The sequence below is a fragment of the Mycteria americana genome, chromosome 1 (genome assembly GCF_035582795.1).
Source record: "Mycteria americana isolate JAX WOST 10 ecotype Jacksonville Zoo and Gardens chromosome 1, USCA_MyAme_1.0, whole genome shotgun sequence".
Taxonomy (NCBI): domain Eukaryota; kingdom Metazoa; phylum Chordata; class Aves; order Ciconiiformes; family Ciconiidae; genus Mycteria; species Mycteria americana.
The window spans coordinates 199,769,626-199,784,121 of NC_134365.1; the positions used below are offsets into that span (position 1 = coordinate 199,769,626).

Consider the following 14,496-nt stretch of genomic DNA (forward strand, 5'->3'; position numbering starts at 1 on the left):
TCTAGAAGTTCGTTGGTTTTACAGATTTCTCTCACAATTTAAGGAAAGAATAACAGTAAACCAGAAAATAATGTAATTTACTTCATTAAGATTAAATTTGGAATGGCTAAATGTGGGGATGTGTTTCCTCAGTACTTCTACAGAGGAAAATAGGAAATTGTCTTGGGTCAAAAGCACCAAACATATCAAATGTTTTTTTCCAGCTGATGGTCTTGCTCTTGTGTTCAAATGACTCTACAAGGTATACAATTCTTTGGCTCAATTCTGCTTTGGACTGAGAGAAGACAATAAGGAAAATCTCAGTGGTCTCTCTTACAGGAGTACTATAGAAGCCTTAACTATGCCCTACTTTTTTTTTTTCCTCTCTCTTTTATTTATTTATTTTTTTTTTAAACCAAGATAAATCATGCCCTTTGTTTCAGCTTCATTTAAAAATAGTTTCTGTCGTAGCACACACGGGAGCCTACAGTTACAAAAGGTTTTTTATCAGTGAGCTGACTCACATTGCTAGTGAAATTCCAAACTGAAAGAAATACAGATTCCATGAGTGTTAGCCTTCTGCGTTTTCTGTTGCGTGTAGCATTGGTCATCAGAATACAGCCGGGCTGTTTGAGTGCAGATTAGGTCCATGATGTGAGAACAACATACTATCCCCTTTAGCCAGAATGTTGGAACACCCAAATTCTTCACATTATTCAGATGTTCCTGTTAGGAGCACTCAGATGGCTTTTTGAACACATCAGGGCTTCATTCTGTAAGTGATGAGGTTTTCTGACTGTGTCCATCTTTTTTTCGTTCTATAGATGATTGAAATATATAGCATTGGCAACTTCAGTCTAAGGAACTTAGTGATGTTTATTTGAAACAGAACCTCTACAGAAGAGGTGTGGGAGAGGGCTGGTTAAAGTGGAGGGTGACATTTGTATAATTTTTCTTTTTTATTAATTAAAACTGTATGAGTTATTGTTGAAAAAAAAAAGTACTGTTCAAATACTAATGTTCAAAAAATCTTAAAAATTAAGAATAGCAATTTCTAATTTATCAACATAGATGGAAAAAATCCACTTGGCTATTCTTTCAATAAATCCTTTAATGGTTCCTCATGATCCTAAGTGCACAGCGGACTGGCTAACCTGAGAGAAGTTCTTGAAGGCAGTATTATCGGTATTATCACTAAGAATGGAAGAATTCCTGGTTTCAGTACCAATCTCTTTTTAACCAAGTACAACACATCCCTTTCCTCTTCTCTGTCTCCTCCCTGCCCTTACAGCTTCTGCGTGGGATAAAGCTGCCTGTGAAATCTTTATTGTTTCATGGCATCTTCTTTGAGTAGACCAAGAGAGGAAGAATTATCTAATTGTATGTCTGAATAACACTGATCACATGACTCCTTAATTCCAGCTGTCCTAGCTGAAGACTGCAGCAGAGTATTTTCTAGAACTGATTTTTTTTTTTTTTTTGCCTGAGCCATTCTTAATCCCTAGGCTAAGATGATTTCCACCAGAGCTCTTAGTGTTATAAACTCAAGTTTGATAATTCCAAAAGTGGTTTGCAATAGGATATTCTGAAGAATTGTCCACACAACTAAACCGTAGTACATCCCTGAAGACAGGAAATGTGCAGCACCCTGAAGGTGCAGGTGGCTTTTTTACCTTACCCTAAAAACGTGCTGGAAGTTTTCCATATATGTTCTGTGGTCTCTTTAAAAGTATAAACATTACACTTCAGCATCTAAATGATGTAGTAGATCTGATGTATACTGGCATAGTGACATTTTTTGTACATGTACACTTACACGTGGAAAGGCTAGGTACAGAAGAGTGGGAGGAATCCTTGCCCAGTCCTCTCACAGATACTAACAGAAGCTTTTAACTTAATTTCATAAGTTTTTGGATTTTCCCTATGGTATTCGTTCTCAAAAATAGTTGTCTTGACCACCTGTATTTTTCTTTTTATTCTCCACATATGCTGCCCTTAGGAACTGTGTGTTTCTCATCTCTTGATAATCGGAGAACAACTCCCCAAATTTATTTTTATTCTGAGTTGAAAAGGGAACATAAATCTCATATGTTTTAAAGATGAAGTTACATTAGTTCTCCTGTAGCTGTTTAAGTTTTCCTGCTTTTGATCAAGAAACTGCAGCCAGGAATCTTTTCTAAAACCATTTACTTTTGTACCTAGGAGTCATAAAAGGCAGAGGACATTATCATCAGTGACATTGAGTATCTCTAGATACAGAGAGGAAACGCTAGCAGACAAAAGTTAAGGTTGCAGGTTGCTATTTCCTAAACCTTTTAATAACATAGTTGATTTTCAGGGCACCTGTGGATTTCATCCATCACCATTTTTCAGAATTTGTGGTGGAATTTATTCTCTGCTTCTAGGAATTTCTTTTTCACTTTAATTGTTATTCTTACATTTTTGTAAGAAATGGCTATGCAGTATTCTACCTCTATCAGAACAACTCCCAAGCTCTCATTTACCAACAAATTTGCTATCTGCTGCTCATTGAAAAGTATGAATCTAGCTAGGAAGAGGCTTCAAGATATTTGTGCTCTTTATTAGGTACACTATGATATGCAGATACATAACTTCCAGTTGGAGGGAATCATAGGGGAGGAAAAGAGGTGAGAACAGTAAATAGAAGAATCCCAGTGATTGTATTCTTTTGAAAAGAGTGAGGTATAGACGGAACTTGGCATTAATATTGTTGAGCTGAAATCACAGCATAATGACAACTGGCATTATATACCCCCACAGACACATATACACTTCCCTACTCCTGAACAAAATCAGAAACAGAGATCTAGCAAATCTCTGAAATAGAAAGGCCACTTGTAACAATTTTTAAAAGTCTGTTACAAAGTAAAAGATGCATTCTGGCAATAGAAAATGGTACTGAAAAACAGAGGTAAATTAGTATAACTTGTTTTAACTATAATCTATTGGTTCTTTTTTCATGCAGATAAGCAGCAAAGATGAAGACTTCTTAGACCTTTCAGTTGATGTGGAGCAGAATACTTCAATCACTCATTGTTTAAGGTACATGCACAAATCTGAATTTTCATAATTCGTCTTTTATCTGTTACCTAGAAAGCAGGAAGTAAAACTAAAAGCTCACAAGCTTAGCAAATTCTAGCTTATGTAGACTTAAGAGTATAAAATTATGTTTATATTGTACACATTTATATGTATATTTCAGATAAGAAACTAGTATCTGTAGCATTTCTTTTTTTTTTTTACTCAGGGGTTTCAGCAATACAGAAACTCTGTGCAGTGAATACAAATATTACTGTGAAGAATGTCGCAGTAAGCAAGAAGCACATAAAAGGTACATCAGACTCAGGGAGGGGAAAAAAAAACCCATCCATTTCATGAAAATACTCTTGTATTTCCTTGTGTGTGTGTATGAGGCAGGGGTAGAATGTTCTTTTTCTTTTAGTTTTTCTCACTCTTCTTCCACTTAAGAGTGACATGGTTTCATTCCTTTTGCTTGAATTCAGTGAGCCTACTTCCATGAGTAATGAGAATCCATGTAAAGCATTTTGGGACTCCATTGATCATTATTTATTTCATGAACGAGAGAAAGAATGGTCTTAAGACCAAAAATAAGTTAAAAAGACAAGTTAAAACAAACTGCCAGTGACTAATCAAAGATTATGGGTAATGATGAAAAGTCACTGATTTCATGTGACTTTTTAAACTTGGTTTTGTCTTGATAATAAAATAATTTTTCCAATTGCTGTAAGAATCAGTTTGATAGCACTTTTTTTCCCTGATTCAGTCAGAATGAGGCTTGTAACTTTTTTTGTTAACTGAATTTCTAGTTTCTTAAAAGTACGTAGTTAGTTGTCCTAAACTTCTGCTTGACAGTGCTCCTGAAAAGCACCAGAAGCTCCATGGAAGCCTGAAATTCATTATGTTTGAAAACAATTCTTGTCTGCCTAATAATTCTTCTAGTCTTGTTTACACCTTTGAAAAATCTCTAATTTTGTGTACTGCGTGGTATTCATTATCCGAGAAGGTATTTGGTTGAAGGGGTGGGAACACCGACATGCTCTACTGGTTATACCACTGATTCTGGTTATTTGGTTTACCATAGATTCAGCACATGGCTTTTGGCATATCTCATCTGCAAAGTCTGCCTGCACACGTTGCCTAAGCTTACTAATTGGTGTGTATTAGAGGGTTGTGAAGCCAGGTCTGTCCTGTTGTTTTCTGTTGCCGTAGCTCTTTTTCTGTGTGGGAGGTAATGTGATCCCTGACCAATATAAGCTGTGTTGGCATAAACATGTACTGTAGGCACTGCCATATTGGCAAAACACAGCTTTTATTGTTTATATTTTGCTTTTCATGTGGGGCTTAAGTTCAGTTTCACTACAGTCATAATTTTCTTCCATCTCTATAACATGGAGCTTATCTGTGATAGTGTCTACTCAGCTAGCAAAGGTGGTGTACTGAATTTCTTCATTGGTGAAAGAGCTCCTATTGTCAAACACAGTTGCATTATAAGAAGAGGACTTCATTTTGGAAAAAGAAATAGATCCGAAATTATATCCATATCTCAGTAATATAATAAAAATGTAACTCTCCCTAAAAATAGTTGCTTCTGTCATCTTTCTGCCCTTCTCCTGCTTTTTTCATTTCCTAGTTCCCTTGTGAGCCATGGAGAAAACTTGGGTCTAGCAGGGTTTCCTACAGGTTACTATCAGTCTAAGTTTAATGAGAAAAAGGGAAGGAAGGTGAGTTTTCAAGGATTTTGTCCCCAGCCCCCTATCTTTTGGAAAAGGATTGTCTTGTACAAACATATTTCCTGACATTCTGAAAATATGGTCTTAGTAGACATGTCTGAAACCTGGGCTGTATTGTTGAGACTTTTGAGCTACCTTTCGGGGCTGAAGGCAGTTCTGAAGTATTCAGCATAGTGCTGATCTAAGGCAATTAGCTGTGCCAGGAAGCAGAGCATGCTAGCTTGGTTGCTCTGTTAGTATGGGCAAATTTATTGCCCAGAGAGTGGAAGCCTGTGTTTGCTGCCAGGCCAGCTGTGGTTGGCTGATGAGGATTTGTAGGCACTGATGCGAGATCTCAATACCTCTAACTAGGGAAAGGGGCCGGTGAGCCCTCAGTAAAACTAGATTATCTCTTGCTGGCTTTGACTGCCATAACAGTGCTGCAATATTTGTACAACACTACTGTGCTAGAGCACAGCATTATCTTGTTTGGGTAGCATGAGGTAAGGTGAGTAACAGTGGGCTATCTGTATCCCTTGGCAATGTTAAGTGAATGGCTTGATAGGAAAACTTGTGGTAATTCATATGTAACAAAGTGGTGTAACAAAGCTTATTTTAAAAAGCTTGTTTGACTTGGCTAGTTTACTGAGAAATTCAACTGGAACAGGATCTCTGGAACAACTTTGTTGCAATACCTCCACTGTATACCAAGTGGGATCTAGGTTTTGCTTTTGGGAACTCAGAGCTATGGGGAGGTATGTTTAAAAATTGAATTCTCTGCTGTGCAGTCATTGTGTCTAAATGATTATGTGGGTTCATCATGGCCGTTCTTAATATTATTATATATTATAGCTTATTATTTTAAATACATTTGCAATTCTTTCAATTGTTAAAATCCACCTTTAGTTTAGCAACACAGGACATGTTCAATATTTGTTAAATAGCTGATTATTTGAGCTTCTGTTAATGCTTGCAAAATTTGGTAAAGACTTCAGTAAGACAGGTTTCCTGTTTGTTGATATCAACTGAATGTTTTGGCTGGATATTGGAAATACTGTTGGCTTGTTTGTTTTTTTTTTTTTTCAGGATGAAAGTAAAAAAGCTACCTATGATTCTAGCTCTCCATTTGAAGAGATTTAAATACATGGATCAGCTGCATCGATACACAAAACTCTCTTATAGAGTAGTTTTTCCTTTAGAGCTTCGTTTATTTAACACCTCAGGAGATGCCACCAATCCTGACAGAATGTATGACCTTGTTGCTGTGGTAGTTCATTGTGGAAGGTAATAACTCTATTTTACTCAAGGGATTTTTGTATAAGCTTAACTACGTTTAAAAAACAAAACACCCAGCATCACATAACTCTAATAGCATTTAAAGACCTCTTAAAAGAAAAGTTTCCTAGGAAAGAAAGCATCGTGGGGAGATGCTACCAATCCTGACAGAATGCATGGCTTTCTGGCCTTGATAATTCTATGTGGAAAGTGATAACAGTATATGTCACATGACGGATCTTTGTATGAACTTAACTATGTTAAAAAAACCCACAAAACATGCAGTATCATATAACTGCAATAACATTTAAAGATCATTTTAAAAAGAAGTTTCTTAGGAAGGAAAGCATTATAGAACAGATTCCTTTATAAAGCATTTCCTTTAGGATGTTTTTTTTAAGGTTTCAGCAACATTTTCTGAAATGTATCAATAAATTATGAGTTTTGTTGATTACTTTGTTTCCTTGCTTTCAAAATATGACTGTTAGATTTGTATTTGATTTTGTTGTATTCAACAAATGTTCTTATGGTTTCATGTCTTAAAATCAGGGCTGCTCTACAAGCTGCTGATTGAGTAGATAAAAGCCCCAAAGTGGAAAATGATGATTTAACATCTAGAATCATAGAATAATTTACATTGTGAGGTCAACTACTTGAAGCTCAAAGCAGGGCTAACTTTGACATTAGATTAGGTTGCACTGGGCTCAGTTTCATGACTAGGAATGCTGATGTCACTGCCTCTTTGGGCAATTTGTTCCAGTCCATCAGTGTTCTCACAGTGATTCCCCCCGCCCCATATCCGGTTAGAATTTCCCTTGCTGCAGTTTGTGACCGCTGCCTCTTGTCCTTTCACTCTGCATTTCTGAGAAGAGGCTGGCTCTAATTTCTTTATAACTTTACCATTTTGGGTAATGGAAGACAGCAGTTGGATTCCTCATTTAGTCTTCTCCAGGCTGAATAAAGCCAGTTCCCTCAGCCTCTTCATCCCTCTGGTGCTGTAGCCTTCTGACAAATGTAATGGCCTGCCACTGGACTTCCTCTAGGTTATCAGTCACTCCCTTAAACTGACAAGGTCATGTTTGGAATCCCATGTCCAGTTCTGCGTCTCAGAATGTAGAGTGGCAGGGCTTATCACTTCACTACTGGCTCTACTCGTACAGCACAGCCAACAGACGCTCAGCCCTGTCACCAAAATGATGCGCTGCTGGCTAACAGCTCATCTTGTTGACCTCCTGGGCCCACCTAGCCAGCTGGTTTGCAGCTGGTACTGTTGGATGGCGTTAGTCTGGCACAAGACTTTGCATTCGTCCTGTTAAACTTCATGAGGTTCTTGTCAGTCCATTCTTCCGACTTTTTGAAGTCCCTCAAAATGGCAGACCTGCCCTCAAGTTGCCAGTTACTGCCCCTTGTTCCACCCCCACCCCCATTCCTCCCTAGATAGACCTAGGATTAGAGTGGAGATAAGAGGACTGGATCTCAAGTTGGCCAGGACAGTTTTGGAAAATAAGCCTTTGTGCCATAGTCTTCTGGGACACTCTTGTTCCGGATTTTAGGGAAAATAGAACCTGTCCATTTCTGACCATTCTGTCCAGTTCTAACCATTTCTTTCTCCTTCATTCAAGCTGCAGTCTTGGAAACTTACCTGTTCTCAGAGCCATGGAAGGAGATGAACCCTGTTTTCATTGGGTTATGTGATTTGGTACACAAACATGTCCCTCACAGATGGCAACCTTCCTTCCCTGATCTAGACATAAAAATTGTATGAGTGCTTTTAGCCAGTTAAGACAGTTCCAGAACAGCTTTAACTAGTTGTCCACTTTCAGTTGTAAGGCTCAGCTATTTCAGAAAGTGTATTATTTCTTTACTTGAAATCTGATTAGAAATAGGACACTTTTAAAGTTTGGGTTTTTTTCTGTCATAGTTGTGGAGAAATTTCTTGTCTGCCATAAACTGAAGAGCTGTGCATTATAACAGTTTTAATTTAATTGGGAGCCCTTCTCATTGCTGTGAGGATTCTTGAGACTTCTAAACTGTCAGTTTAATTCAGTTTTTGTTTACAGTGGACTGGATAAAGAGGTTCCTGATTGAGACTGCAAATGAACAGCAGCTCTGCAGCTATTTCTTTCTGAAGATCAGAAATAGTTTGGGATCTGTTCTGTCCCTATGAAACATTAGAATGCTTTCTTGATTTCATTTCTCTGTCTCTTTTTTTTTTAAATTTCATTTATATTTTCAGTGCCTGTGCTTATTCCTGATTTGAAATTGTAATCCTTTTTTTAGCACAATATTAAATGTAGAGATAAGTAAGACCTCATTATGAAGATGATATAAGGGGAGGGGAAAAAAGAAAAGAAACATCCAAACAGAAATTGTACTGGTAGCCATTTTAATTACTGTTAAGTATTGCTTTTCTACAAGAAAAAAAATTTAATGAAATACGTTTGTACATACATGCGTGTTATTGTCTGTGTTCTTTTCTAATTTTATTTTACAGTGGCCCTAACAGAGGACATTATATTGCAATAGTGAAGAGTCATGATTTTTGGTTACTTTTTGATGATGATATTGTTGAGGTAAGCTCTGTGTAACCCTGAATGTTTTTCTCATACCAACCAGAGCACATGCACCCCTCTTGTGTATATGATTACTTAAAGTAAAAGGACTGGTATGACAGTGAAAAGAGGGTTCAACCCCAGTCTAAATGAGCAATAACGGTGAGTGCAGAGCTGCACCTTACAATTTCTACAATAGTTTGAATTGCATTTTGGTTTTTATACTTCTTAAAAGAAGCTTCTTTGTTTATGGTCACTGTCTTTCACCTTTGTTTAATAAGCTGTTCCTGTGGCCAGAAGACATGGCAAATGAAGATACAGATAAATTGGTTTTACTGCAATTCTTTTCTGAGGGCAATTTTTTGGAGCAGGCCGTTTGTTCATATTTTCTAGGAGCTTATGTTTTAATGGAATGGATCAGCCTGGTAGTCTTTTATCGAGTATCCTGGATTGTTTCAGACAAAGGTGTAACAAATATCAAAATAGGAAGAAACTTCAGATTTTTGAGATTTTGCCCTAAAATTTAAAAGTTAATCCCTGAAACAGGAGCCCTTTGCCTCTGATTGTATTCTTGCCAATATTAGCCATGCTTCCAGGACTACTTCTTATTAAAAAAAAAAAAAAAAAAAGGGTTTCTAACTAATTTATTGGAACAACAGAATTCCCTTCACCAGTTTTGACTTTGTTGCCTTTCTGTTTCATCAGTTATCTTTTATTCTTTATTGAGAGAAAGAGCAGAAACTGCTGGTGTCCTTATCTCAGGTTTTTTGCTTGTTCAGTCATCTTCCTTTTTTCCCCCTTGTCTATGCCTATGCACGAACAGAAGTATGATCGTGCTGTCCAAGTCCTTTTCCTGTCTTTATTTGAATTAATTAGATCTATAAAATGAATAGTTTACATTTTATTTACAATACACAAGAAATGCATAATTGAAAAGAAGAAAGATGAGTGAGACAGCTATTGGACTTACATTGTTAATTGGCAGGACAAGTCAAGGGTATAGAAGAGTTCTTCTCTCCAAGCCACATTATGGATGGTTTTTCACACAGGAAATGACAAACATGGAAATATGCAGAGCTATTGGGAAAGTAAAAGGATTGCCTCTGTGTCTTATCAAGATGCACAGTAAATTGAAATGTCTCGATAGGGTCAGAAGTTCACTTTCCTCCAGGGAAAACAGAGAGAGCTGTAGTAGATCTCATATCATTTCACAAACATCAGGGACAATCTTTCCAGTTCCAAAGCAGTAACACCTGGCAGTAATGTATTTTTTCCTCTTAGCCTTTCTAAAGAGGAAGGAAAGAATCTTTTTGTTCTTAGATTCAAAATGTCTCATTGACATTTAGGCCCATGGTTCATAAAGTTGGAATGGCTCACTCCTCCTGAGAGATGTTTTATTCCAAATAATGGGAATGAAATTAAATAAAATCTGCCTAAGTGAAGGGAAATTTATCTTTCCACCTTTTTGTTGTTTGCAGCCTAATTGCCCTTGATTTAAAATGTGGCAAGAGAGCTTGCTTTCAGTTTATTTTGTAGCTGAAAATGATGACAATGAAAACCAGACAATACTCTTTTCATCTTCTTAGCAGAAGTTTTGCATCTTTCCACAAAAATCTTGGTTATAGGCAGCTTTCCAAGCTAACAAAGTCACAGGTAAACATTCTGTGTGAAAAACATAGAAAAAGTTAGCCTTCATTCTCTGCCTTCTCCTTATTCTCCTCTGAACTTGATTGGCTTACACTGCTTAGAGTTAGAAATGATAGTCTGTACTTGCATTCTTCATATTGAATTTAAAGTCTCAATGGGATATTGTTGTCTTTAAAACTTTTCTCTGTGAAATTCACACAAACAATGCATGTAAGGTTGCACTCATAGTAGGTTCACTTAATACTTAAAAATTTATATATAAAATGCATATATCCACTACCCTCTGTGCAGCTGATGGCAGAGGGGAAACCAAAACATAACAGGTTTAAAAATTATTTCAATTTTATTACTTTATGTAATTATGTGAAAGTTATTTTTTTTTGACAGTAGTTTTTAGAGTGGAACTTAATGCCATGTATATGTTATGCAAGATATTCTTACTTTAAATTTTTGGGTTTTTACATACAGAAAATTGATGCACAAGCTATTGAAGAATTCTACGGGTTGACATCAGACATCTCAAAGAACTCTGAATCTGGTTACATCCTCTTCTATCAGTCTCGGGATTGAGGGGGAACTGTGGTGAAGAGAGATTTTTATGCCTCGCATCTTCTCTATCTTGGAATGGAGCAAGCACTGAAAAAAAGGAAAGCAGGGAGCTCCAGGGGCAGTAGCACAGTTTGCACACAACTAAGCAAAGAGTTTGGGAATCTTAAAACCTTTGTATCATTTTCATTTTATTTGCTCAGGTATCATGCTGACTACACATCTCCACTGCATCCCATAAGCAAAAAGAGAGATACCAGCCACTCTTGCAGGAGCTTTCTGTTAGGTGATACTATCTCTATGGTCCTAATTCAAAGCCCATTAAGGTCACTGGAGAACCTTTCATGGACTTCAGTGGAATTTGAAGCAGGTTCTAACTGCACTGCCAGATTGGTGCAATAGGAGCATTAGAAATCTGTATTTTATACAGACTTTGTGTGTAAAAGGTAAAGGACTCTTTGTGAACTTAGTTTCCTGTGCTTAAGTTTAAAAGAATGAGGTTGGGAGGGTTAATGTGTAAGCAAGAAGATATATCTGGGCCCAACACAATTGCCTTCTTGATGGTAGTAGTTTAACTGAAGATATAAACTGGTGTTGGGGAGGCAAGTATGTTTTGCTTCTCTGAAGAAGCTTACGTTATTTATAATGTATGATCGGGAACAATCAGTCAAGATTATGGCTTTTAATCTCCGTATGGGGAAAGATTTGGTTTGTAATAGTTTATTTTTATTTATAAATTATTGTAACTTAGGATCTTGTGTATTTTCCTTTATTCTAACAAGTATTGGAGATTTTATATATTAATTTGAATTAAAACTAATTATGTTTAAATGTTAAAGAAGAACCAATATAAATTCTAAAAACAATGCCTACAATGTCTGTAAAAAATGAATAACACAGAAGAGAGATTTCCTTCTCGAGGAACTGGTATCTAAGTGAGGTACTTTATTTAATTAAATTAGACTATCCTCTTTCCATTAATGAGTGAAAAAAATGATCAAACTATTACACAGAAGACTTTAAGAATGTGTATCATAAGAAAATGATGGTGCAGTGGTGGTATACTGGTCTTTACAGTTCTTTAATAATTTGTTAATGTTTCATACTCTAAGCAAATTAGAATGATTTGGATCAAAGTAAACCATTTTCAGAATATTATTCCCTCCCCTAAAAATGGATCCACTTCGGTTCCCAATGGCATGGGTGACTATCTTAAAAACCACGCAAGGTCTCAAGTGTAAATTATGTCTGAGTAATAAAAAGAAATAGGCTTGGAATTTCATGAGGTGAAGATACCACTTTCCTTTAAAAGTAATAATACTTAAGTCCTGTATGGTGACAATTTCTGAAACTAAGCAGTTTACCTTGCTTTAGGTTTATGAAACAGCATTAAGAATTAAATCTTGACAAAACACCTGGTCTGTAAGAAATGTGAACTATTGTGATTTGACATTCTTCCACTTACCAGTACGTTGTATGACAGTAGCTGAATGTAATTTCTGGAAAGTCATGGGATGTGCATTCCAGATTATGGCAATCAGGTCTTGGATGTCCTTGTCACTCCCTCTTCAGCAAGTGATTTTTACATTATTGTAATTTTCTAAGGTTATTTTATTGATACTGTTACAACTTTTAAAAAGAATGTCTCCTGTCTGCTGCTATAACTGACTATTAACTTACCTGTATCTTTTAGCTCAGGAAATGACTTCACCTATTCACTCAGTTGAACAAATCTTTAACAGGGTCACTAAATAAATTGGGCTATTTAGCAACTGTCATACTGTAACAAATTGCTTTTGTAAAATGCAAAGTTTCTAAAGCCTTGGTTTGGCTATAATTCTTTTATAGAAAATTATGTATCATGATTAAACTACCAGCATTGTAAAGTAAAGCTTAAATATTGTGGGAGATGCAGAAAATATGATTGGATTTTTCTTAAAGGATTCAAATAATTTTAAAACCTTTTTCAGCTTTCAGTGGGAAAAGGGTTAAGGGGTCAATCAGTTGGATAATGATGCACGTTAGAAGGATGAAGTCCTTTGCATACTAAAGGTACAGTATTGTAAAAGAACTGTCACATTACTTTTTGCTAATTGAAAACATTTGGTCTTTTTTTTTCCTTTTTTCTTTTTTTTTTTTTTTGTTTGGTGTAGTTGAAAGCTGAGGCTAGTTGCTAAATATTTTATACCCTAACAAAGTCTAAAACGTTTTTGTTGTATCACTGGTTTTACTTCGGCAATGTATTTTTATAAGATACTGACTTTTATTTTGTATAGGGGTTTTGAGATAGTATTCCAAATTATATATTTCATTTTTCTTTTAGTGCAGCTGAAATAATTATAAGTTCTTAATTAAACTCATATCAGAAACTGCAACTTAAAAAAAAAAAAAGAAAAGAGGCAGGGAAGTACAAAATATAACCGATTGGCATGTAAAACATCATAGGATTTTTTTCTTGGCTGTAATACAGTGGGGAGTGTGGGAAAGTTGTCAGTTGTTGTAAATGGTGGAAATTATTTGCTGTGTAACTATGTAAATGTTAATTGGGACTACAGTCCCCTATTTTGTATATTGGAGCAAAAAACTTCTATTAAATAAAGTATGTTCTCTAAAGGTAAGTACTGTATCCTTTGTGGAGCCCGAATGGTCAGTCAGCTGGCTTTTGTGCTTTTCAGTGTTTTCAAACCTAAAAAGTATCTGGAATTTGCTGTATTAAGCTAACTGCCCTGAGCCATGGAGGGAGAAGTGTTTAAATACACTGCATTATATATCTTTAGAGATGTGCTGTTACGAAAATAGTTCGGTGGCAGCCAAATTTTTGGTGGTATACTTCTCTAGAATTAGTTTTTAAGTAAGTTGTTGGTTTCTGAGGTAGAGGAGAAGGGAGTGTTTTGAAATGCTGTTCTTTCTTGACTTCCATTTCCTCAAAAAAATCTGTACCTTGCTATAAAACGTGCAGCCAAGTTACCTGAGGGATTTCTTGGATCCCCACCTTGTGGGAGGGGAAACAGAAGGAAAGAAAAATAGGAATATTTACGGCACTAACATGAGAGAGAGACTGACCAAAGAATGGGAGTCCAGCATCAGAAGAAAAAGATGCAGCTCGTTACAATGTCTATGTATGATTTGCTATCAAGTAATTCTTCACTTGGTGTATATGCTACTGTTTGTAATGAATATATGTATTTACAGTTTTACAACCAGTTCATACCCTGTGTCATAGTTTAACCCCAGCCGGCAGCTAAGCCCCACGCAGCCGCTCGCTCACTCCCCCCCGGTGGGGTGGGGGAGAGAATTGGAAAAGTAAAAGTGAGAAAACTCGTGGGTTGAGATAAAGACGGACAGGTAAAGCAAAAGCCACGCACACAAGCAAAGCAAAACAAGGAATTCATTCACTCCTTCCCATGGGCAGGCAGGTGTTCAGCCATCTCCAGGAAAGCAGGGCTCCATCACACGTAACGGTTACTTGGGAAGACAAACGCCATCACTCCAAACATCCCCCCCTTCCTTCTTCTTCCCCAGCTTTCTATGCTGAGCATGGCGCCATACGGTATGGGATATCCCTTTGGTCAGTTGGGGTCAGCTGTCCCAGCTCTGTCCCCTCCCAACCTCTTGTGCACCCCCAGCCTCCTCGCTGGTGGGGTGGGGTGAGAGGCAGAAAAGGCCTTGACTCTGTGTAAGCCCTGCTCAGCAGTAAGGAAAACATCCCTGTGTTATCAACACTGTTTCCAGCACAAATCCAAAAC

At 36.8% G+C, this 14,496-nt stretch overlaps 1 protein-coding gene across 1 annotated transcript in view; it reads left to right on the forward strand.

The window, feature by feature from the left end:
* USP12 (ubiquitin specific peptidase 12) overlaps positions 1–14,064 on the forward strand; it is a 40,093-nt gene extending 26,029 nt beyond the window's left edge. Inside the window, exons 5-9 of the mRNA XM_075490849.1 lie at positions 2,966–3,042; positions 3,248–3,331; positions 5,817–6,014; positions 8,500–8,578; positions 10,673–14,064. Coding sequence (XP_075346964.1) covers positions 2,966–3,042; positions 3,248–3,331; positions 5,817–6,014; positions 8,500–8,578; positions 10,673–10,774 — 540 coding nt within the window. The 3' untranslated portion in view covers positions 10,775–14,064. The remainder of the gene's footprint in view (positions 1–2,965; positions 3,043–3,247; positions 3,332–5,816; positions 6,015–8,499; positions 8,579–10,672) is intronic.
* The last annotated feature ends 432 nt before the right edge of the window (positions 14,065–14,496 follow it).